This window comes from Miniopterus schreibersii (assembly GCF_964146895.1).
Source record: "Miniopterus schreibersii genome assembly, chromosome: 11".
Taxonomy (NCBI): Eukaryota; Metazoa; Chordata; class Mammalia; order Chiroptera; family Miniopteridae; genus Miniopterus; species Miniopterus schreibersii.
Genome location: NC_138111.1, coordinates 6,017,452 through 6,039,854, shown reverse-complemented (window position 1 = coordinate 6,039,854; position 22,403 = coordinate 6,017,452). Strand labels below are relative to the sequence as shown.

Here is a 22,403-nt window from a genome sequence, read left to right as displayed (position 1 = left end):
TGGATATGTTACCTTAGACCTATTAAACTTCACTGGTTGGTGAAAACACAAGTATTCATTCATCTCTTTTACGTCCTGGTACTTTCCAGTTGGGTTACAAGAAAAAAAAAGTCCTTGTTGCTGGAGAGTGTATGAACCAGAAATGCTAAAATCTTGCCAGCATTCACTTTGGTTGTCACTCAGATGTTTGATTTACAGTTGGATGATCTATGTGAAAAATTAGTAGTCAGGATTGGAGTTGAAGTCCAAATAGTATCCAGTTTTCACTAAGTCACCCTTTATATCTTCTAGCAGAGCAGTTCTATTTTGTGCTGTTTTGTCTGATTAATGGTGAACACTTACCATCATTAAATATCTTCTTTGCTTTTAGGGATCTATCTTCTGGACTTAATCTACATTGATTCTGCATATCCTGCCTCAGGCAGCATCATGGAAAACGAACAAAGATCCAATCAGATGAACAATATTCTCCGAATAATCTCTGATTTACAAGTTTCCTGCAGCTACGGTTAGTACCCCAGTTGTTGGAATTGTGAAATGTTACATCATTGAAATTTGGGTCCAGCACCTTATCAGTGAGAAAGCTCCATCTGGAGCGTCAAACATGTGCTAGATTTTTTTACACACATTTGATCTTCAAAGACTGTGCAAACAAGATGTTACCTACAGGACACAGGGTGTGAGCAAACCTACAGGGCATTTGGTGTAAACAAACTTACAGGACACCAGGTGTGAGCAAACCTGCAGGACACAGGGTGTGAGCAAACCTGCAGGACTCGGTATAAGAAAACCAACAGCCTCTACTTGGGAAGGCCCCCTGGGAAGCCAGGGTGGGCTTCTGCAAGGTGGACTCACTGAAGCAAACAGCCCACTCATAAGCCCCCCAACAAGTACATGGCCAGCAGAGCAATTGCAGACATGGTTTTGGGGTCAGACAGACTAGGGCTCAGATTGGGGCTCTGCCCCTTGAAAAGTCACTTTCTCATTTCTGAGTCAGGTTTTCTCATCAGTAAACACGGGGACACGATGTGTGCAGAGCCCTTAGCACACCCCAACTTTTCATTAGAGCTCAGCAAACGCTCACTCTTGGTACCATTCCCTGTACCTGCATCTTCCCCGTCGTCAGCTTCAGGAAGCAGAGGTCATCCCCACTGCAGAGAAGAACACTGAGGCTCTAGAGAAATAAAATGACCTGTTCAGGATCATAAGGGGCAGAAGCATCAGGTGCTCCTCACATTGCCTGGACGCTCCTCCCAGAAAGCAAGGGCCCTTCCCCACCCTCTCCCTGCTGCTCTTCACAACCCCTCCACTGCCTCCACCTGTCCCCTTAGCTTGTTCTTTCCCTCCCCGTGGGGAACAGCACAGAGGATCTTGGAGGATGCTCGGCCCTCAGGAGTGCAGTGATCGTGAAGGGATGCGGAAAGCAGCTGACATCAGTCAGTCCAGGAAATGGAGACAATGAAGTGTGGCAGGTGGCCTGGGGTCAAAACCCAGCTCCGCCACTTCTCAGTAACATGAACTTTACCAGTTGCCACGACCTCTTCCTCTGTGAAATGGACATATTATGTCCCCCAGATGAGGCAGGAGTGAAGGTTAAAGCAGATGACTCCTGGGAATTGCGGGGTACAGAGCCTGGCACAGAGCCGGTGCTCACGCGTCTAGGCCCGTCCCTGTCTCCCCAGGATGCAGCAGCTGCAGCCCAGGAGCCAGACCGTCCTGCTCCGCCTGGCTCTGGGCTGGGCTCCACACCAGGCTGGATGAGGTGTTTGCATCCATTCTTGCTTTCTTGTCAGACAGGGGTGGGTAGGCATGGGAGGCTTGCCAAATGACCCCGGTGGAAACCTGTTTTAGGACGGACCCTGACTCTGGTCTGTTCTTGAGGGCCAACTTTCCCCAAAGACCCATCTTTCCCCGGCCAAAGAACTGTGGTGGCCTCGGGTGAGGTGTCTGTGGCCCAGCCATCTGGGCGCACTCCTCGAGGGCAGAAAACCAAGCCTGATGACCCCTCTGTGCCCAGTGCCCAGTAGAAGGCCTGGCCCAAGGGACCATCAGCAATGCTTGGAAGACTGAATATATGTCCCAATACCCACAGAGCATCTAGTGCCCAGATCAGCAATTCCCACCTTTCTCATTCGGGACCTGGAGGTGGGGAAAGACTGAACCCCCCGGCTTCTGTCTGCCTTTGCAGATCACCTCACGACCCTGCCGCACGTGCAGAAGTACCTGAAGTCTGTGCGCTACATCGAAGAGCTCCAGAAGTTTGTGGAAGACGACAACTACAAGTGAGTGCCCACGTTCCTGGCCCACGCGGCACGCGAGGGACACAACCCCTGACCCCCGGCCACAGAGCTGCTGCCTGTCTGGGCCCACGGGCCCCAGGTTCCTGAGGAAAGCGTTCTGTGGACTTCCCAGCTTGGTTCTCCCAAACTGCCCAGGGAATGCGAATTTAGACTCCACGGCTATGCGAGGGGCAGGCTTGGTGCTCCAGGTCTCGTGAGTGACATGGTGCTGGGGTGGTGGGCAGCTTCTAGACGAATCTCCAGGCTGGCAAATAGAGTTCTCCGGGAGCCTGTTTCATGGATGAGACAGCTCCCTGTGCTCCCAGCTTTCTGTGGGATGCTTGCTGACTGGCATTGGCTGAGGCCCATCTCCGTCCCGGGCAGCCCTTATGGAGTAGACTCAGTTCTCATGAAGACCCCTCTGGGTCCTTCAGCCTCATCTTCCACTCATCCTGCTCTGGCTTTCGGTTCTTCCTTTGTGGCACCTGGGAGTTTATCCAGCATTTCTATGCATTTAGAGGGAGATGGAGGATTTTTTCATATCAACTCTGCCATACTGATTGGACGTCCTCTCGGCTCATTTTGAGCCTGAGGTCATCCACGAGCCTCAGCATATTTCCATATGACCTGATCTGCAAGGCTCCCCCTCTTCAGTGGATCATTTACCCCTAACTCTCAACTTTACGTGTATTTTTTAAATCTCACCTTCTCAGCTGCTTCCGGTAGACCGTGATTCCTTTGAACCCTGTTAGCCAATATGGTTTTTAATCTCTTCCTGTTTGGAATCTGAAAATTTGATCAGCTTGATTACTCTTCATCTAAGTCCCTGAAAACTGGAGAACCCAGGTTTCCCATGGGTCACTCACCAGGACCTCAGGAATGACCATTCAAACAGCTCCATGTCCGCCAGCTCCACAGTCGCGATCCTCGGCCCTGGTGGCGAGCCAGTCACCTGGGAGGATTTCTCACCATCCAGATGTCTGGGGCAGGGCCTGAAAATTTGTGTTTTTTCAAAGCTCCATAGGTGGTTCTAATGATTGGTTTTAACCTTGAGAATAAGACATATCTTTAGTTGTTATCGTATGATACTTTGTTAAAATAGAATATAATATGACATTTTGATCTATTACATAATAGTAACAACAATAGATGAAAGCCAGAGATTATCATTAAAATTGTATCTGCCACAAATTGAACTCATTTTACTTACAAAACATTTGCTGTGCTTAAAAATGTAGTCTGAGGTGTGAAATTATTCCTTCTTAGGTTCTGGGGTAATATTTCCCATTCCTGTGCCAGTAGCACAATTAAAGAGTCAGTAGTGGGGCTTTTTGTTGGTTTTTTGTTTTGTTTTTTAATCTTCACCCGAAAAGTGAGGATATTTTTATTCCATTGATTTTTAGAGAGAGTGGAAGGGAGTGGGGAGAGAGGCAGAGAGAGAGAGAAACATTGATGTGACACATCGATTGGTTGCCTCCCACACATGCCCTGACCCGGGTCAGGGATCGAGGGTCAGACCTGCAACCCAGGTGTGTGTCCTTGACCCGCAATCGAACCTGTGACCTCTGGTGCGAAGGCTGGTGCTCTAACCACTGAGCTAGTAGTTTTTCATCAACACTAAATCCCTTAAGGAGAAAAGTGATCTATAAATACTTCTGGCCATGAGATAATCCTTGGACAAGCCGAAGGTTGTAATTGCCCCACCCCGTCTGCAGGACTTGGAGCACCCCCGGTATTGAATGCTAAACCACAGTCAGCCTGGACTTTACAAAGGTCCTTGTTGTGGAAGTGGACAGACCCAAGGAGGAAGCCTGCATACTTGCCCCCGGGCCCAGACCGTTGAGGGAGCCCCTTCCCCGGGAGAGGGCCCCTTCCCTGTTTCTGAGCGGCAGAGACGTTCCAGCCTTGTGACCGCTTGAGGAACCCACACTCCATAGCCCAGCTGGAGACTCGCTTCCCACCCCAAAGGGCGCAGCTGCTTAGCTGATACCTCGATGATTACATTTCTGCACCCTGCCCCCCTCCGCTTTGGAGATACTGTGCCAGGAGGCCCACCCAGTGCTTTGTTTTGCTCAGCCTTTAGTCTCTTTTATTTTACTCATTAAGTGAGCATAAATTTGGACGTTTTTCTCTGCACAGGAGGTACATAGATATACATTGAGAAGGGTAGACAGAGGGGTGGATGCAAGACTAGAATCTGTTCAAATTGAATTGTGCTACACTTGCTATTTTTAATTAAAAGTATTAACTTTAATTTTATTTTAATTTAACCAGAATAAAGGAACTGAAATAAAATGTGAGGAATTGCTGCTCTTCAAATAAATATCTCTCCACCACAAGAGATATTATTTCCTAAGAGAGCCTCTGAGATTAACAGAAGAGGTCAGGGAAACACTGAAAGGATCCAGCCCGTCAGTTCTGACTAGATTTCCACTGTGAGCAGGGTCAGTTCACTCGGGCTGTGAAAGATGAGAACGTTGGCTCTCTCCCCTTCCCGTCACCTCCACTTCACCACCTTCCAATTTGTTGTTAGTTATGTTATTGTCACCACAGATCCAAGTTTACAACATACACATCATGTTCAGGAATCACAATTCCTACTGCTCAGTGTTTTTAAACAGTCAGTTCTTACCACCTGTTGTTTCTCCACAGCTTCTTCATTCCTGAAGTCTTTATGTTTTTATTTCTTTTTATTATTATTTTTTTAATCCTTACCCAAAGGCATTTTTTCCATTGCTTTTCAAAGAGAGTGGAAGGGGGAGAGAGAAAAAAAAAAACATCGAAACATCAATGTGAGAGAGACACACCTATTGGTTGCCTCCTGCTTGCACCCGGATCAGTACCAGGGATCAGGCTTGCAACCGAGGTACATGCCCTTGACTGGAATTGAACCCGAGACCCTTCAGTCCGAGGGCCAAAGCTCTAACCACTGAGAAAACTGGGGAGGGCCTGGAGTCTTTCTTTTAAGTCAGTCCCTCATGTCGATGATTCCAGTAGGTTTTCAGGAGTCCCACATGCTCTGATTTCTTTCATGAGCACATGGCTTCTGGCTCGCTGGGCTGCTGTCCTTTGCAGGTCACTCCCAGGACGCGCAGGCCCTGCTCCCTTGCCATCCGGCCCTATACGTTGCTCTAAGAAGCCTGGGCCAGTCCAGTCTCTTCCTCTTGTTGAGTGTTTAGCTTGATCTGCCTGGTGGGTGAAGAATTACTTGACGTTCAAAAGCTCAGCAGGGGAGCGCCTCCGGGTGGAGGGTTTGTACTCAGTGCCCCTGGCCCGAGGTTACTCTTTCTTCCCATCGGAGCTATGTGTCCTTGACTCCTTCTGTGCCATTTCTTGGCTTTTCTCTTTCCAGGATCCCGGGAATCCATTGTTGGCGCCCTGCCTTCCATATCCATTAGCTTCTTTCTAAGGGCTCTACTCTCTGTCTTTGTCACCGTGGTCACTCGGGTCATCTGTTTCCACTAGGTATTCAATCACTGCTTGGTTTGCTCCCCAAGGCCTCTGGCCCCTCCATCTCCTGTGTCATCTCATTTTCAGGTCTTGTTTATTTAGCGCATGTTCTTCTTGAGTTGCTCTGTGCTCAGAGCACTTGGGGGGATTTCCTTGTGTTTGTGGGGGCTGCCGCCAGGCCGTGCCATTTGCTCTCTTCCTTCCTCTCTCCTTTTTCTGTGAGAGGATGTTTCCATTCCTTTCATCTTGCTCCTGTTTGAGAGGCTCTGTCTCGCTATCTCATGGCTGTGACAGCGGGAGGGACAGCTGACCCTGCTCCCCATGTGTGAGATGGGTTGATTCTCCTGCTGTGCGGTGAGGTCCACGGGTCCTTAGTCTGTCCCTCCTGGTGTCTGGGGGAATGCGGGGCTCAGGCTCCATAAGGAAGGGAGCAAGCAGTCTGCTTTAGGTAGGGGGGCTCCACTTGACCTATGTCAGGGTTTCCTCCACCCTGTTGGGGGCTATAGCCCATTCCAGAAAGGGATACCCTCAAGCGTGAACCCCCCAATGAAGGCTTCACTTCCATGCTCCCCACCCGTCTCAGCCGTTTCTCCCAGCACCTGGAGCTGTTCAGAAGGGGGTAGGCAAGGACCCGCTCAGCCCTCCTGAGCCGTCTCGGAGGGCAGGACAGGAACCGTGCGTGTGACAACTTTCGGTCAGACTTCACCGTCTTCCTTTTCTTTCCTTGGCTACACGTTTCTGAAGTTCATGGTTCAGTTCACACCCCTTCCCTTGCTGAGTAGCATCTGGTGAGTTTGTTTACTCCTAAGCTTTCATAAGTGTTTGTTGGTTTTGTTGGGAGAAGGGGAGTCTGGCATCTGGCTTCACTCTGTCATTTTCACCCAGAAGTTCTATTTTTTTGGTTAATCCTCACCTGAGAATATTTTTTCCATTGATTTTTAGAGAGACGGAGAGAGACAGAGAGAAACATCAGTGTGAGTGAGACACATTGATTGGTTGCCTCCCACACACCCCGACTGGGGCTGGGGATTGAGCCTGCAACCCAAGTACTTGCCCTTGACTGGGAATCGAACCCACAACCCTTCGGTTCATGGGCCAATGCTCTAACCACTGAGCAACACCTACCAGGGCTCACCCAGAAGTTCCTAATTGATGCTTTTAAATAATAATAATAATACTGAGCTACCAATCCTCATAACGTGCCCATTGCCTCCTGCCTCTGTGGTGGCAGCTGAGAGGGAGTGCCAAGTGATGATTACAGACCCAGATTTGGGGTAAGACACTCTGGGGTTTGAGCCCCTGCTCTGCCACTTGCTGCCCTATGAAGCTGGGGAGCTACTTCAGCTCACTACCCCTCAGCTGCGTCATCTATAAGATGCAGATAACATGCCTGCCTAGCTCATAGGGTTTTCTTGAGAGTGAACACGTTGACGCCACACAGGCGACGGGCCATGATTACTTTTTTTGCCCTGTCACCCTTAACCATTATTTCTTGGTCATGGGAATCTCTGGAGACTCAGAAGGAAGTCACTGTGATCTGGAGCGGACCTCAGAGTATTCCTGGGTGTCATGCCCATAATCGTCCTCAACAGCAGCCCAGTCTCCCGATTACAAACATGCTGCGTTCCCCCTCTGATCCACCAGAGCCCATCTGATCTTGTGAAAAATCTTTGCTTTCAGACTGTCGCTCAGAATTGAACCAGGAAGCAGCTCTCCAAGGCTCGTGTCTTCCAAGGAAGATCTTGCAGGTATTGTAGCCACATCATATCGAGTGGGGGCAAACCCGCTAAAAGCCCAAATATGGCTGCCAGGGTTGGTCCTGTCTGGGAGACAGAGGGTACAGCTGTCCTGCTCACAGCCCTCCCGCACCAACCTGCCTAGGCTCCCGAGCACACAGAACCCCTGGAGGGCACCTCTGGCTGGGCCTCCCTTTGATTAGGGCCGAGGCTTTGAAGTCAACCCTAGCTGTACTGTTTCTGTGCTTTGTCATTTTCTTTCTCTGATCTTCAGTGACGTCAACCACCATTGGAGGTCATGCTAGCAGTCACCTTGCAGGGTCGTTGTGATGCCTGGGCAGACTCATACCCATGAAACGCTCTGCTCGTGGCACGTGGTGAAAGTGCGTCGTTGGTATCACCGTGACAATTTGCTTGTCTCAGTGTTCCAGCCAGTTCTCCAAGACTGGGGCAGATCTCTGAGGCTGCCTGGGGTGGGGCCAGACTGGGGTCGGGGCCAGCTGTGCTTCCTCCGCCTGATTGGAGCTTGGGTCACACCAATCTGGGTTCTAGGCCACTACAGTGTTAGATAAGCAGCTCCACCCCTCTGGGCCTCGGTTTTCTCACCTGTAAAGATAATACAGCTTCCATCCCAGGGTTGTTGGGAAGTCAGAATGGAAATGATATTTGGAAGGCCCTCGGTGTAGTCTGACATGAGTGTGTTTGGGAAAGAGTGGCTGTTGCAAGCTTCCGCCTGGTGTTGTGGCACCTCCAGTCCGTTGACCTGCTCAAGCCACTCTCTCTGCTGTCTGGAGCCAGGCTAGTGCTGCAGATTTTGGGCCTCAGAGCCCACAAGAAGTAGTGTTGCCTGCCGCCTCTCAGGAGCCCCAGCAAGCAAGGCCCCTGCCCTGACCCCCTGGGTTTTCTCCACGCTCCTTTTCTTTTCCAGCCCCTCCTGGCTCCATCGCATGGGCTGGACCTGTCCCTCGTGCCCCTAGGGCCACATAGTGACTAAGCAGAGGGAGATGCCGGTTGGTCCACAGAGCCTTGGGTGGTGCTGCTATCCACGTCTCGAGACAGAGTCCTGGCCTCAGTTTGATTTTCACAGGGTCCTGTCAGCCCAATACTGAGCCCACTCATGACGGATAACCCGCTAGCAAAGGTGACCAGGTGTAAGCCCCTGGTGCTGGTCTTGTCTCTGCCCCTCAGTTCTGTCCCTGTCCAAGGACACATTCCCCTCCCAGTCAGCAGAGTTCCTTCCAGGTGCTCAGTTGCCCAAGCCTGGCCTCTGGGGGGCTGGGGCAGGGATCCTGTCAGAGGGAGGCCAGGAACAGCAGCGGATCCTACAGCAATTGTTTAGGGCCACACAGGGAACAATAGGGAACACTAACCATCCCAAACTTCAGGGGATAATGCCAGGATTCTGGAGCAGAGGGGGGGCTCCAGTACAGACAGGTTCCGCTCGCCCTTCTGAGTCTCTGCCAAATGAGTTTGAGTGAGAAGCCTCCGCAGCCTTCTGTGGTTAATATGTGTTAGCAGGAGAAGCCACATCTCTGGCCTTCTCTGGTGCCAAGAAGTTCCCATGTCCACTCTTCCTTTTCACCCTCCTGACAGTGCAGAGGGTTCATGTCCCAGAGCCCCTTCTGGCGCCCAGCCCCGGTCAGCACCACCTGCGCCTCCCACTCTCCAGAGGGCTGTAGACCAGCAGCAGGCTCGGAAAAAGAACACTGCTAATCAGGGGCCTCGGGACCGGGCCACTCACTGAGCTCTCTGGGGCCGGGAAGGAGGAGCTGCATTTACTTTGACCCCTACCTAGGATGGAAACCAGTGCCCAGAGCTGGGACCTACCCCCGGCCCAGTCTCCTCGAGGTCAGCCAGACTCTTCTTCCACCCCACCCACCAGCACCTCCACCTGGTTCCATTGTTCATATGAAACCAGAGCCCAGCACGTTAATGAGCCTCCGGCATCAGTTGGAATCCTGGCCGGAAACAAAATTGCCCCTGATGGCTCACAGGAAGCAACTTCGTGAAGATTCCACGGGAACAGGGAAAAATTCTGCACATAAGGAGCAGCGTGGCGCAGCACCTCTAGGCTGGGGGACACAGGGAAGAAAAAGTGTTTCCAACTCCAGTGATGGCTGAGTCGCAGAGGACTCAGTGTCTGAGGGGTCAAACAGAACACCCAGTGCCCGCCAAGGCTGTTTCTCCATCTGTAAAGTAGGCACACTGATACCTCCTTCTCAGGGGTGTTGTGGGAATTTACTGAGATCACATGTGTAAAACTCTGAGCACTGATTCTGACACACAGACCGCTCTCATCAGGTGTAACATCCATTATTAGGACAGTGTAATTGTCAGTACTATAATTCCACCTCTGCACCAAATCACCTTTCAGAGTTTAGTGAGATGTCACTGCCTCAGGAAGCCTTTTCCTCCCACCCTAGCCCCACCCCTCCTGGACCAGGTCAGGGCCCCTGCCACACCAGGGGTAGGCAGACTAAGGGCCAAATTAAGCCCCCTGTTTGTATTGGTGCACAGCCACACTCATCGTTGACCCCACACCCATCGTTGACCTATGGACTGTGGCTGCTTCCACACTCCAGTGGCAGAGCTGAGTGGCTGGGACCAAGACCCTCCAGCCTACAAAGCCTAAAGCATCCACTAGCTGGCCTTTCACAGAGCTAGCTGACCCTGCCCTTCCCCCTTCCAGCTCCGTACCTCTCCACAGCACTTCCGTCTGCACGAATCAGACAGGTATCTGTGCTTGTCTGTCCCAGGCCTGCCTTCCCCCTCAGACTGGAACCCCTGAGGTAAGGACCCTGTCTGGGGTTCTCAGAGCCTGGCACCCAGGGGCACTGGGTAAATACCCGTGGTTGCCTGCCTTTATCCCTTCAGCCTCTGAGCTCCCTGCTGGGCCCTGTGGGCTCCTGGTTCTCTAAGCAGCTCCAGAGGCGGGGACTGCTGACTCCACACTCCCTCCAGAGAAGTGCTGATGCCAGCAGTTTTCACGAAGTGGAGCAAGCTCGGCTCACAGGGGTGTTTTCCACCAATTTTCTGAATCCCTGGCTGCAGCCCTGGAAGCAGGATGTTAAGGTTTTCATTGATCACCAGAGGGCTTAGGAGTGTCTGGAAAGCTTCAGACTCACTCCAGGTCCTGGCTCCCAACCCGCAGCCTCAGGTGACAGAGAGGTGGTGCCTCTGCAGCCCTGGGACAGCCAGGGGTCTTGTGAGGGCGGGGCCCGAGGGGCAGCTCCATAGAGGCCTTTTCTGGTCTGGTAGTTAGACTAGGCTTCATGGCAGGAGCCCGACCAGACCTGGGACAGGAATGTGCCTCTTGCAGTCCCAGGAATGGCAGGAACGCAGCCTCCCTCTGCTCCTCAGGAGGAGGGTTTAAGCTACTGCTCTGGACTGTCTTTCCAGCAGGCGGGCACTCCCGCACCAGCCAGGGAAAGGCCCCAAGATGCATTCATTCCTTCCTTCACTCAAGACTCCCATGCCAGGGCTCTGCTGTGAACCAGGCGCTTGCTATGGGCCACAACCCAGGAACAAGGCCCAGACCTGCCCTCATGGAGCTGACATGATAGTAGGGGAGACTGACGGCAGAAGCCACAAGGGACCAAGGTATAGCATGTCGAAGAGCCAAAAGCAGACCATTGGGAGCTCCTTGACGCCTTTTTGCAGGTGGACCCACTTCTCTAACCAGCTCACCTGCCAGGGACACAGGGGACGAAGACTGGCGTTGGGAGCAACCCTAGTCTTGGGTCCCTCTAAGACCTTGGTTAATGTCAGAGGGGTCCCAGCTGAGGCTGTGCCCTCTGTCTCTGCAATGACCCCTGCACCCCACCAGAGAGCTGCCACCACTCTGCACCCCCAGGGAGGGGCTATGCCGGCAGATCCACACGGACAAATAGACTGTGAGAAAGGAAATGGAGAAACCTTCTCAGTTTCTGGTCTGTGGAGAAAAAAAGGCCAGGAATGCCACGTTTTCAATTTTCCCCATATGTAATGTTTCATTTATATAAATGAACTAATATTTTCCTGGAGAGCAGAAATCATAAAGAGCGTTGACCCCGGAGAGGGCAAGCCGTGTTTGTGTGCGTCTCGGAACCGGTAAAGACATTTCCAGACTTTGTGAGCTGCCTCCACGTGGCCAAACCAGCGGACAGGTTTCCTCTGAAGAGTCCTTGGCAGCAAAGCAAGTCCATGGAAAATCTCGGCCCGCCTCGGGTTCCTGCACACGCCCCCTCGGGGCTGCTCTCCCACACGCCCCTCTGGCTTCCTGGCTTCATCGCCCACGGGGGGAAAGCCCTGCTTGGAGTCAGGCAAACCCGAGCTCAAAGCCTGGCTCTGGCTCTGGCACTTGGCCGGGGACCTCAGCAGTCGGCTTGATCCCTCCGAGCCTCAGTGTTCTTGTCGGTAGGATGGGATGGGAGTAAACCCTTCACGTTGGCTCACTTCAGAGGGCTGAGGCCAGGCCGGGAAGGCCTGAGCACAGCACCTGCGCACGCTCACCCCTCAGGGACGCTAGATCTCGTGTCCCGATGCAGGGACAGTGTGAGGCAGCCAACAGGGGCCAGAGGCCCTCACCTCCGCTGCAGCTCACCACTCACCAGCCTGTCAGGATTATGGTCACATAACCGCCACCCAGAGTCTAGTGGCACAAAGCAACTGTTTTATTAGGCTCATCGATTCTGTGAGTCAGGAGGTCGGATAGGGCACAGCCGGAGAGCTTGTCTCGGCTCCGCAGTATCCAGGGCCTCCGCTGGAAAGACTCAGAGACTCAGCGGGCCTCGATGTCTGGGGGCTGGAATCTTCACCCAGACATGCTTGGTGCCGGCTGCTGGCTGCAGCTGCGGCTGCAGCTGGAGTGAAACGTGTGTGCGTGTGGCCTCCCGTGTGCCCTGGGCTACTTCATCACGGGCCAGCCTCGGGGTCATCAGACCCTTGCACGGCAGCGATTCGCCAGACAGGATGTCCCAAGGGCAGGACGGAAGCTGCATCACAGCGTCTGTGTGACCCACCTCGGAAGTCAGATAGCCTTGCTTTTGCCACACGCTGTAGGTCAAGGCTGTCACAAAGGCCTGCCCAGGTCCAGGGAGAGGGGATGTGGGCGTGACCACTCGCTAAGAACGGTGTCAGAGAATTTGTGCACAGGTGTTAAAACCAGCACACAGCTGGTTCATGGTAGGGAAATGGAGGCTCAGAGATAATAATTATAACGACAGCTAGCATGTATTGAACACACACTCTCTTCTAACATGTATTGACCCTCACACCTGCCCTGTCAGGCGATACCTTCGTATGGCTGATACCCTCCTTCTCTAGGTCACGGTGCCTCGTCTTACACATGGGGGAAGGGGCGGAGCATTGCTGAGCCCAGGGGTCAGGCTGGTCACACTTGTATCCAGCAGTGAAGGGAGCAGGATGCAGATGAGGGCCCCAGAGGGTTCTGGGCTCTGCGCCCACCGCCCACTGCCCACCCTGTGCGTCTCTGCAGTGCAGTGAGCACCCTGCCCCAGATGACAACCTTAGCACCCGTGTGACTTTCCTGCAGACACTTTGAGTCACACACTGGTCCAGTTTGGTCCTTAGAAGTCTGGTTCTGTGTAAGAATCAGAACTCCAGACCTGATTTGGCATAAAATATCTTCCCCTTGCCCTGGCTGGGGCTTCAGGCCGACTGCTTGTGGTGGGAGAGGAGGGCTACTAGGCCTTCTCCCTCCCTATGCATTTCTCTGCCTCCCTCAGCTTGCTAACCGCAGGAAGCTGGAGGGAAGGACGCAATCTTAGTGGTGGGTGCTGCTGTCTTGGACACAAATCCAAGCCCAGGTGGCAGTTGATAACTCTGATGCTTCCTCCTACAGGCACTGTCATGGGTTTTTCGGAGAATGCACAGGTCCCTTGACCTGGGCAGATACAAAACCATCCTGTGGGCCACTGCAGCCCCTTCCGAGCCCCTCAGAGTCTGTGCCCACCTCCAGCTCCTGGCTGCTGGGATCCCCTCAACTCCGTGCCAGTATTCCTCACAGGGGCCACCTTGGTCTGTGGGAGGCCACACCTTCCTGTTCTAACAGATCTGTGAGCACAGCTAAGCCTAGCATGACCACCACTGTCCTCTGGCTGTGACCACATTGGCTCCGCAGGCCTGAGTAAGGCACTAGTTGTCCTCTGGGTCTCCCAACTACTGGGGACATATTTCAAGCTCTGAAAGTGGTCTGTGGAGGCCCCTCACTATGGTTAAATAGATGAAGAGATCACCCTATATATAGGCAAGGGACGGGGACTCCCCTTCCATGTGCTCCTCTCTCCTCCCTTTTATAGTCTCAGAATAGGCGAGGGGCTCCTAGGTGAGGGGCTCAAGGGCTGGGAAGCCAGTTTTCGCCCTAGAAGTATACATCTGCTCTGTTCTGGAAGTCTCTCAGTTTAGTAGGCTGGTGCGTCAAGGTCAGTCAGAGGAGTGGAGACTCCAGCCCAGTTCTCTCCGACCCTGCTGCCCATCTCTTCTCGTGGCATCACTGGCATCCCCAGCATTCCTCGCTCCCCATGGCCTGGGAATCTGAGCCTTCAGACTCAAAGGAAAAGACGTCTGGGCCTTGCCACAGTTGAAGGGTGATCTTGGCTCACAATAAGGACCCATGAGAGCAGCATGTATAAGAAACAAAGAATGTGTGTGAATGTGAAAGGGACCAGCTCCCAGGCTCGACCATGAAACCTGGCCAGAGAAAGGTTTCAACACAAACAGACTTTCTGTGCAGAGGGGCCCCAGGTCCTGGGTGCCGCAGGGCTCTGGCAAACCCAGCAAAGGGTCAGTCCTGGCCCGGGAACAGGGCTCTTAGCAGGTGCAGGAACGAAGCTGAGACAGAGCCCCTTCAGAGTGGACAAAAGTGCACCCTGTGCATCCACATCCAGGGTGGCGCTTTCAGGAGCCCCAGGTCACGCAGTTGTCATTCCCCTTCTCCAGTGAGGAGACTGGGCCATGAGTTCCCAGCTCAGCCCTGGGCAGAAGCTAGACTGGAACTCATATCCTGTGACTCCAAGTTAAGTAGTTTCTCTGTGCCACAGCTGCCTCCCATTAATTTCCGACATGCGAGACTTGGAAAGCATCCTCGAAGGCAGCGGTGAGGCTGCCAGGCTGCTGCAGTCGGGCAGTGCGGACCCGGGGCAGGGCCGCTCCGATGCTGCTGGAAACCCGTGGGAACGAGGCTCCCCACCCCAGCCCCGTGTCCTCCTTGGCAGAGCCACCGCCTCTGCAGCCGTGAGCGCCGTAGCAGCATTCAGCGCACTCAGTGGCGCTCTAACTGCTGGCCAGGTCACATCCCTGCTTCTGGTTTGTAGGCACAGAATTCAAGCTCAGAGGTGGGAGGTGACTTGCCCAACCTGCAGGTGGCAGGTACCAGGGGGAGCCCAGGCCTGTCTGTGTCTGGATCCCGAGTTCTGTGCTGTTGCTGTCCTTCACCCTCAATCCTGTCCACTCCAAGGGCACGATTAGGAGGCCCATGCTGTTTTCTCTACCAATCATTGAGTGGTCTGTGGGGCAGCATGTTGGTTTCTTAAGAAAAATATAATGAAAACCAGATTTTTTTTCCAACATGATATCTCATTCCCTACAGACTGTCAGTTCTCATATATTCCAATAAAACTGCTAAAGAAACAGCCACTTAAAGAGCTTTAAAAATTATTCATGGAAAAATTATGCTGAGGAAAAATAGAGCAATCCTCTGAGATAGTCAAGCCACACGGTCAGTTTTTCCAACTGCTCGTGCCATATCGGCCGGCAGCAGGGACCAAGTGCTGAGCAAGGCCAGAGCCCTGGCCCATTATCACCACCCCGCCCCTGCCCCTGCCTGCAGGACATGGAGAAAACAGCGCTCGCCAGCCGCCCAGTTTAGAAACTGTCCCGGAAGACACGTGTCCCTGGTGCTGTCACGTGGTGGCCATCCCCAGCGTGGTGGGGCAGGAACATGAGGCCTTTCAGTAGCAGAGGGTGTCACTTACTGGTAGAGGCCATCCCCATCCCTAGGTCCCAGCTGAATGGAAATTCTGCTTCAGCGTCAGATCCAGGCTGTTGTTGGTCAACAATGCAGGAGGTGGGAGTGGCCGAGAGCCAGAGCATCCAGAGCAGCATTAGTTTGACACTGGGCCCAGGGAGATCACAGCCACTACTGCCTGGGCCCCCCACCCTTCCCCCAGCTGTGCTGAGGGACATCTGAGGCCAGGCATGCCTCCCGAGGCCATCCAAAGCAGCAAGAAGGGGGGGGATCCAGGCCCCATCCTGGAGGGAGTCAATAGCTGAATGGAAGAGACTAAGGGTGAACTGCAGGCTTGGGAGAGCCCAAAGGTGGGGATCAGAGCCAAGAGCAGGAACCACAGGGAGACATGTGGGAAAGGGAGCCCATTAGGAGTGACAGGGAGGTCAGGGAAGTTACCAGAAGAGCCTTGAGTGTCCAGCTCTTGCTGCACTCGGGGCTGGTTAAGAGAATAAACCCAGCACCCCTTCCCTGTGTGACCAGGTGTGCACCAAGCATCCCTGGTGAAATGACGATAGTCAAAACAGCCACCGCCTAGGACCCGATGGAATAGGACGTGGAAGTGTTTAGACAAGCCTGGCACACAACTAGTGCCGAGCACACGTTAGTCCCCTTCACCTTCCCTTTCTCAGGAATAGCAGCTGGACCTTATCAGTCACATTTCCTGGAGGAAGTGCCTCCTCACCAGATCACCTCGAACATGTCACTGTGTCCCTTCTTCCTCCAGTTTTCACCAGTGCCTGACCTTTGAAGTGTAGAGCTCCTTCCCCCACACTGTACCCCGGAGTTCAAGTCCTGCATGTAATAGATATATAAGCCCTGGCGTTCTTACCTGTCAAATGGGCCTGCTAAAGTGTACCCACCTCAGGGATTGCAGCCCAGGAACATAGCGTGGGGCCAGGCGCCGGACATTCAAGCGTAATTATCACCTTTATTATGGCTACAACACCAGGGAGCCCAGTTCCAGTTCAGACCACAAGGGGAGGAGCCATGTGACTTGACCTTTACAAAGTATTTTCTGAACCCAGAGTGGGAGCCAGAGTGACTCAGGCAGAGAGACCGTAATCCGGTTGATAAACAAGGCAAATTTCGCCCTCTGCACGGATTCGTTTATTGAGCAATATGTGCAAAACAAAAACAAAGCAGAGTGGCTTCCATCCTTCCTTTTCCTCTCTGGGGCAGCTGCACGAGACATTTCCTCCAGGACAGAGCTTGCTTGCGCTCCAGCTCTTTGAGCAGAAGTTCTTCACCGGGTGTCCCCTGGAATCACCGGGAGAGCAATACCCAGCCCCACCGGAGGCAATGGAATCAGAGCCTGCGGGGATGGGCCTGAGACGCTCCATTCCCACACTCTCCCGAGGACCCAGGGACAGGCCCTGCTTAAGGATCACAGCCTCGAAGAAGCTGACTGACAGTGGAACCCCTCGCAGGAAAGTGCACGCGTGTGCCCTTGTTTCCTTAGGTACGATTTCAGTACCTCCACGCAGTCCTCACAGGCCTTCCGTGGACCTTGGCTGGGCGGTGAGGTCCGGGCCGTGCCTCTCCGAGCAGATTGTAGTTGTGTGTCGCATAAGGATGTTCCTGTCAGTGACAAACCACGTGTACACGGCGGTCCCCATAGATTGTAGTGAGCTGAAAAGTTCCTGTCGCATCGTGACGTCAGAGCTGTCGTAACATCATAGTGCAACACATTACCCGTGTGCTTGTGGCGATGCTGGTGTAAACAAACCTGCGCTTGCCGGTCTTGTAAAAGTAGAGCAGATATAATTATGTAGAGTACAGAAGACTCGAAAATGGTAATAAATGACTTTGTTACTGGTTTAGGTAGTTACTATACGTTGAATCATTTTAGAATGCGTTCTTTCTACTTGTAAAAAGAAAAAGTTTGCTGGAAAACAGTATGCTGTGTCAGGCCAACAGCAGTGTCATACATCTCATGTTTGCGGAGTCTCTTGATTGTGTCATTTTCTCTTGTGCTTGATTTACTAAAGCTTGTGCTGTTTGTGCAGTAACGTGCTGTACAGGCTCGTAGCCTCGGTGTGGAGCCGGCTGCACCGCCCAGGCAGGTGTCCAGTGCACTCTGAGCGCATCCCCGCTGTTAAACGGCGCATGGAGCTGCCAGGGATTGGTCTTCAGAGCCCTGTTCTTGAGCCGCCATGTGCTGGCTGGGATTGGGACCTCAGACAGTGTGTGCAAAGCTGGGTGTGGAGGGGAGAGCAGGGGTGAGACGGCAGCTGGGAGCAGAAACTTAGAGCTCGAGGAGATGCGAGTTGCCCTACCTCGTGAACCTTCCCAAGTGTCACATGGGAGCCAGACTGTCCGCAGTGGACAGGCTGGGATATTAAAAAAATGACAAGCCAAGCACACCGGAGGAACCCTTAGGTCACTTGTGGATCTGCAGCACCTTGTGGGGAGGCTGTGCAGCCCTGGGTGGGCCACAGGCCTCCTGGACCCTCCAGGAATGTTCCCAGCTCGGCCAGGCGGCAGCCCCTGGATACGCTGGGTTTGGTGTGCTCTGCAGGAAGTGCAGAAGCCCCGGCCACACTTCCTCTGTCCCAGGTAGCTCAGGCTTAGCATCTTCGGGTCACCTGTCTGAAAGACCTCTCTTCCCACGCCAAGTAGAGTACCAAAGCGTAAAGCAGTGGTCAGGACCATGCCCCTCAAAATAGAGCTGTGGGTTGGCCGGCATGAAGGATCCACCTCCGTCTCTGCACATGGTGCTCAGTGGGGTTTGTGGCCCCACCTCCTCTCTCTGATGACGCCCTGTTGTCCCCATGACTGGGGCTGAGGAGAACATGGTAATAATTATAATAAAACAAGTATGGGTGCTAACTATGAAACTCTGCTTACATCACCCCATGACTCCTCCCAGCTGCCTGCAAGATGAGTTGAATTATTTCCACTTTTCAGATGAGGAAGCTGAGGGTCAAGGGAATAAATTAAGGAACCCGTCCAAGGTCAGCCAGGCAGTGACTGACAAGCCTGGGGGCCCAGCCCCTGCCTGCCTGGCTGTGTTTTCACTCAGTGAGTCCTCTGCCTCCCTCCTAAGCCCTCTGTCCCTCTTGTTGACTGCATGCATAGAGAAGAGCAAGTGGCTGTGGAAGGGCACAGGGTGGTCACTGGCCTTGGATTCAGAAGACTTACTGTTAAGTCTCAACTCAGCTGTTCTGCCGGTGGCCTCGAATAAGGCACACTCAACCAGGGGCACCGTGCACAGCAGGACACTGGCCATCCTGACTGCTGTCATCCCCAGAAGGTAGTTATGCTGGGAGTGAGGGTCAGTGTCTCATGAGTAGAAAGCCAGGGGCTTGATGAGCCTGCTCCACCTGTGACCGCTGGGCCAGGTGCCCATGTCCTCTGAGCCTCTACAGCCCCCATCACTATGCTCTCTCTGCTCTGTTCATAGGCCCCTCCACTGGCTCCAGTTCTGCGAGGTTCAGCCGGCGCCCCACCTGTCCTGACACATCTGTTGCTGGCAGCCTCCCGACTCCCCCGGTCCCAAGGCACAGGAAGAGCCACAGCCTGGGCAACAAGTGGGTAACTGAGTGAGACCCACTTGGGCTATACATTGGCTGAGCGTGGGTCTGGGCTAACAGGAGTGCTTGCCAGCTGGAGCTCTCCCACCCACCTGGAAAATGCCGACGGTGCTCTTGGTATCCCTGGCTGGTGCCCTCTCCTCAACCTGGCACAAGGTCAGGAAAAGCTGGGGTGGGACTGGTGACAGGTATCCCCATCTCAGTAGGCATGGTGGGACTCCTTCCATAAGTTTGCCTGAGTTCAGTTAGTGCCTCCCTGTGTAAACCTCAGAGTCCAGCGGGCACTGTCACCGTCATCCAGGCAACACTAGGTATCTCATGGTGCCTGCCAGTCTCAGGGCTCACGGTCTCTGCTTGCCCATTGCTAGAGGGAGCCTGCAGAACAGTGCACCTGCCACAGGCTCACCCAGCCCTGTGGGCTGACAGCTGGGGGACACGGGTGGGCCTCAGCATTGCCAGGGGCAGCCATGCCTGTGTCCCCAGGGTATTGGGCACAGGCTCCTGAATAGCTGCGTCCATCCCCCCCTCCCTCTGTTCTTTCCTGCCTGCCTTCTTTCATCCTCCCTCCCTCCCTCCCTTCCTTCCTGCCTTCCTTCCTCCCACCACTAAGACACAAGCCTCAGCCAGCCTAGGCTGGCCCTGGAGTCACTCATGGGCTGGAGGAGGAAATGGTTGCTCCTGGAGTGTCCAGGGCTTACTCTGTAGATACTCTGCTTTGAGCCTGTCACACATCTCACTGGGCCCCGCAGGCCTCCGAGGTAGGTGCTGAGTTATATGCATTGTAACTGTGAGTCCAATGAGGTTCGATGTGGTGAAGTACCTTCCAACTGTAAGGCTGGAACAAGGATTTGGACCAGGTGTGTGTGACTCCAGAACCAGATATGGTGACCGCAGGGTCACTCTCCCCCTTGACTTGCGAGCCCCATCGCTCACAAGCCCCACTCTCCCGCCTGAGCCTCAGTCACCCTGGGAGACAGGAGGACAAGTACTATTGGCCTCCACCTGAAAGATGGAGAAACTGAGGCCCAGATAAAGGATGGGACTTGCCCAAAGTCACGCCGTGAGATGGGGCAGAGCCTGACTTGTGCCCTGGTTCTGGGTGGAGGTCTGTCCTGCAGGTGCGCCGTCTACCAGGAGCCCGAGGCAGGTGTGACCGCTGTTACTCCGTAGATAAGGAGCTTTGCCTTCTCTCTTCCTTTCCGTTTTCCAGTATGATGTGTCAGTTGAGTGTAGTTGAGAGTAAAAGTGCGACATTCCCATCGGAGAAAGCGAGGCACCTGCTGGACGACAGTGTCCTAGAGTCCCGCAGCCCTCGCAGGGGCCTCGCCCTCACCTCCTCCGCCGCCATCACCAATGGACTCTCCCTAGGTAAGCGTCTGGCCTGCACACGACAGTGGGTGGCCACAGCCTGGCGTGTGCTCGTGTCTGTCTCTCACTGTGCAGCGCCCGGCGGCCCCTCACCCCCACAGAAGGGCCCCCCGTAGGTGCCACCAGAGTCATGAGATGCCTGGGTTTGTCCTCAACCTGCTGGTGGCCCTGAGCATAGCAAGCAGGTGGAAGGGGCAGCCAGACACACCTGAGACCCGCCGCCCCTGGCTGGCAACTGTGAGAGCCTGGCTGCTGCCTCAGTGGGGCTTCTGTCCCCGGGGGAGCCACAGACCCCAGCACACAGGGCAACCCTGCGGAAGTTGCCCAAGGACAGCAGCTGACGGGCCGCTGGGCTCTCATCTGTGTGTTTGTCTTCACTCCAAAAAGTCAGAGTGGGTGAAAAAGTGATCTTCAAGGGTGTGATTGCATGTGCGAGCTTCAGCTGGAAACGGTGCTCATGTCACCAGAAGGGACAGCGGCTGAGTCTAGGACGGGGCGGGGTCAGAGTCAGAGCCGAGGATGGCGTGAGCTCTGGTCTCAGGCCCATCCCTCTGTGGTGACCAGGTCGCCCGTCCTTACTATCATCAGACAAGTGTACTCTCCGCTGCCCTGCCCTTTCAGCGTGTCTGTGCTTCTGCAGTCCTGTGTCTGTGTGTCTGTCTGCTCTCCTTAGCAGGGAGCCCTCCTGGTGCGGGTGGTGGTGTAGATAGTTGCCAGGCTCGGGGTTTGATCTGGTGAGGCCTGTAGGGTGGAGGGCCCATGAGCTTAGGGAGGAAGGGTGTGTGGGGACAGGGAAAATGTCCTACACTTCTGTGAAATGAGGCCAGTGTCCAGGGGACAGCCGTCTCCCACTACCAGAGGGTCTGTGACAAGCAAGGCCCATGTCTGCCTCCATCTTGGGAGGAGGCCATCCTATTGAGACCTAGTCGGGTGTACAGCGGTGTGGTTCAGAGGGTTAATACCCGGAGAAGAGTCGTGGGGATGTAGTCGGGGAAAGGCTTGTTAAAGCAGGTGAGCAGGTCTCTTCTAGACTCTGAATGCTGAGGCAGCCTGCAGGGTCCCACAGCCTGGTCACGGCACCCTTCCCTCGCAGTGTCCTGTGGGATGGGTTCCGAACCAGGTGGGAAGTGCTGGCCCAGAAGCGTTCAGCTGGGCGGTACTGCAGCTGGTTTACATCCTGGAAACTTCCTGAGCTGTGCCTGAGCCCAGGCCCTGCTCTTCCTGGCCAGAAAACAGAGTCAGATGCAGTGCTGCCTGGCATCCGGGCAGGGGATCACCAGTGCTTTGGTTCTCAGCTCCTGTATTCGGAAACTCAGATGGTTTTCTGCCTGGAGCTGAAAGCCCAGGAGCAGGTGGCTGTGCGCACGTGCCCTGTTGGAGCTGAGCTGGTCCCCTCTGTCCCGTAACTCCCAGCAGGCCTGAGACCTCCTCCTTCCCCCTTTCCCACTGTCCAGCCTTGGTGCCAGCAGGTAGCCCAGGCAGAGAGCCCTGAACTGAGGCTCCTTGAGGTCTGAGCAGGAATGCAAAGGCACGTGGCATCGGTGAAGTGACAGAAGAAAATATCTCTGCTGTCCTTGTGGCTGGAGGCGGGCCTTGGAGAGCCCCTGAGAAGCAGGCCTGGGGGAAGGGGGGAGCCCCTCTCTCCCTGTGTACTGGCCAGGGGTCTAAAGGGACCCTCCTTCGAGGCTTCTAATGCTGGGCAGCTGCTCTGTGACCAGGGCTTAGTCAAGCCCTGACTCTTGGGGAAAGAAGTGAGAATTTGGCCCCTGTCCTCATCAGGCGAGGCCTGTTCTAGCACTGGTTTTCCTTTGGCCAAAGGGAGGCACTGGGGAGCCAGGCCAGGCCAAAACAGAGGCTGAAGGACCCAGACCCCAGGGGTCCTGGGGCAGGCAGCTGCAGCCTTCCAGGGGGCGGTGGGAAGGGAGTAGAGGACCACCTGGGACCAGTGGGACAGGTGCTTTCCACCCTCCCAGGGCAGAGAGGCAGAAACAGAAGCAGCAGAAACCCCAGTGACAATGACCCACAGCAT

The 22,403-nt window shown here is 54.2% G+C and overlaps 1 protein-coding gene across 9 annotated transcripts in view; it reads left to right on the top strand.

Moving 5' to 3' along the window:
• The window catches only part of RALGPS1 (Ral GEF with PH domain and SH3 binding motif 1), a 247,996-nt gene that overhangs the window by 208,299 nt on the left and 17,294 nt on the right, over positions 1-22,403 (top strand). For 5 of the 9 annotated variants that reach the window (XM_081150876.1, XM_081150868.1, XM_081150870.1 and 2 more), the window contains exons 9-13: positions 371-508; positions 2,189-2,282; positions 7,410-7,477; positions 18,877-19,003; positions 20,217-20,374. In XM_081150876.1, the coding sequence (XP_081007002.1) occupies positions 371-508; positions 2,189-2,282; positions 7,410-7,477; positions 18,877-19,003; positions 20,217-20,374 (585 nt within the window). The remainder of the gene's footprint in view (positions 1-370; positions 509-2,188; positions 2,283-7,409; positions 7,478-18,876; positions 19,004-20,216; positions 20,375-22,403) is intronic. The other 4 variants (XM_081150873.1, XM_081150872.1, XM_081150874.1 and 1 more) reach the window with 1 other exon arrangement.